Consider the following 2,151-nt stretch of genomic DNA (forward strand, 5'->3'; position numbering starts at 1 on the left):
TGAATGGTTTATACATGAGTGAGAGTCTTCTACTAAGACCCAGTGATCCATATATGCCACCTTGATGAACTCCTAGCACTACATGTCTTTGGAGAAGAAAAGGAAGAGAGAATCATAAGGATAATTACTCTGATTTAATGCAATATTCACCTGTAGCACCTTCCTTCATGGCTTGATTTAAATCGTATGGTAAACCGTTGCAATGAAGTTAAAGGTGAAGTCAAGTAGAGGGACAATATGACAGCTTCAAGACATTTGATTGGGAGAGACTCTTTAATCATATCTTTAGCCATATCCATCAGTCTGAAATGGTAGTTTTTAATAAATAATTATTGTCTGGATTATTAAGTACCTTGATAAAGGCTTGTATCTCTTTACATCAAAGAATTGCATCCCAGTGTAGTTGTATCTAAAAAAGAAAAGAGAGAGAACAGAGAGTACCATGAACATGTTTTAGTCATAAGTACTGTAATTTTTGTAAATATTCCTGTACTGATGAAAGACTTGATGGTATAGAGGCACTTGGTTGTATGACAGGAGCATTAGGATATGGTACCTAATGGAGTGTCACTGATAGAAATAGCATAAGCTCCTTTGCCTTTACCCTTTTATTGGTCTTCCCTCTAATAGACTCAGCAACATCGTGTCCCTGGGGATGAGTGACAATCACATAATCCCACATTTTTTCCCAAGTTGAAGAGCTGATTGGAAATCCCTCCGTATTGACCAACCAGTAGTACTTGTTTAGACGAAGATTGGGGGCAGAGACATCCTTTTGGACTACTTTGCCTTCATCCGCCATGATGGTGTCCAGTTACTATGGTAACTCTATCAGCCTCTTAGGGGTTAAAATATTTTATCTCGTTATATTTTCCGTGCACTTTTAAAAATGAGTTTACGGAGAAAAACAGAAGGTATCCGGTGATTGTGTAATCTCCGTAGTCTCGGATCATTTAATTATGCAGGGCGTGGCTTTGTTTTTTCTCTCTTTTAAAAATGTCCTCGTGGTTCAGTGGAAGTAGTTTCACATCATTGACGGACCAGATAACCTCATTCACCAAAGATGTACTGAACGAGACCACCCAAGAGATAGAGGGTAATCGATATTAACACTCCTACCCGCCGAATCCCTCTTTTACCCACTCACTATGCACACACAGACCCTGTCACTGAACTACAGGTAGCACAAAGACAGATAGAACAATTAAAGGAAGAAGCCAGTCAATACACAACTGAAGTATGATGGGTTTATGAAGTAGTAGTGACATTTATGTGCTGTAGTTGGTGAGGTTGAGGAAGAGCAATGAGGAGTATAGAGAAAGAGCGGAAGCTGCTGAGTATCAGGTTGTATCAAACAAAGAGCAATATCTCAAATTGCTACAAGAACAAGAGGTATTTAATTCATTGTCTGGGGCTATGATTATTATTAAAATTATATTATTATTATTATTATTATTATTATTATTATTGCTAAACATGTAGAACCAGATTTTAGCAGTAGACATGTACATGTACATTATACATATAATATTAATATTGCCAGAGCATGAAATAACAGTTGGACATTGGAAGAGTTTTGCATTGTTCAGTCAGTTTGTCTAAACAACATAACTTCAGTGTTTCCTACAAAGCATGCTAAGTGAGCTAAACAGCACGAGCTTCATGAACTGACAGCCAAGCCACTACAATGTACATGGCATTTGGAGCAACTTTATAAATTCATAAAAAAATCCAGTTTTGATCAGAATCAGCTCAATTTCCTACATGAAATAAGGACATGTATATGTATCTGGAAAAATTATAAGAATGGAGAATTGTTTTTTTCCATTTTTGACAAAATTTAGTCAAAGATTAATAGCTATGGTACTTGGTCCTTGGCAGCAACTTTAAAAATTCATAAAAAATTAAAACTTGATTGGAATGAGCTCAAGCTTGATACACAACATAAGAACATGTATGTGTATCAGAAAAAATTATTAAAAGGGAGAATTCTCTCCTAGTCATTTTTGGTGAAATTTTGCCAAAGATCCTGTACTATAGTACAGGGACTTTGTCTCGATTTTGGAGTAACTTTAAAATTCATAAAAAATTCAAACTTGATTGGAATGAGCTTGATACACAACATAAGAGCATGTATGTGTATCAGAAAAA

The 2,151-nt window shown here is 35.9% G+C and overlaps 2 protein-coding genes across 2 annotated transcripts; one reads left to right on the forward strand and one right to left on the reverse strand.

Annotated features, from left to right (window-relative positions):
* Positions 1–7: 7 nt before the first annotated feature.
* Positions 8–818, reverse strand: LOC100634964 (vasohibin-1-like; the record flags this gene model as incomplete). The annotated part of the gene is made up of 5 exons (XM_003391638.2): positions 605–818; positions 468–556; positions 353–409; positions 151–303; positions 8–86 (listed from the first exon to the last, which is right to left on the reverse strand). Coding segments are annotated over exons 1-5 (576 nt in total), but the record flags the coding sequence as incomplete, so codon positions are not given.
* Positions 819–965: 147 nt separating this feature from the next.
* Positions 966–1,406, forward strand: LOC109591659 (uncharacterized; the record flags this gene model as incomplete). The annotated part of the gene is made up of 3 exons (XM_020007343.1): positions 966–1,096; positions 1,161–1,237; positions 1,282–1,406. Coding segments are annotated over exons 1-3 (302 nt in total), but the record flags the coding sequence as incomplete, so codon positions are not given.
* Between the last annotated feature and the right edge of the window lie 745 nt (positions 1,407–2,151).

This window comes from Amphimedon queenslandica, unplaced genomic scaffold (assembly GCF_000090795.2).
Source record: "Amphimedon queenslandica unplaced genomic scaffold, v1.1 AMPQUscaffold_7581_Cont20470, whole genome shotgun sequence".
NCBI lineage: Eukaryota > Metazoa > Porifera > Demospongiae > Haplosclerida > Niphatidae > Amphimedon > Amphimedon queenslandica.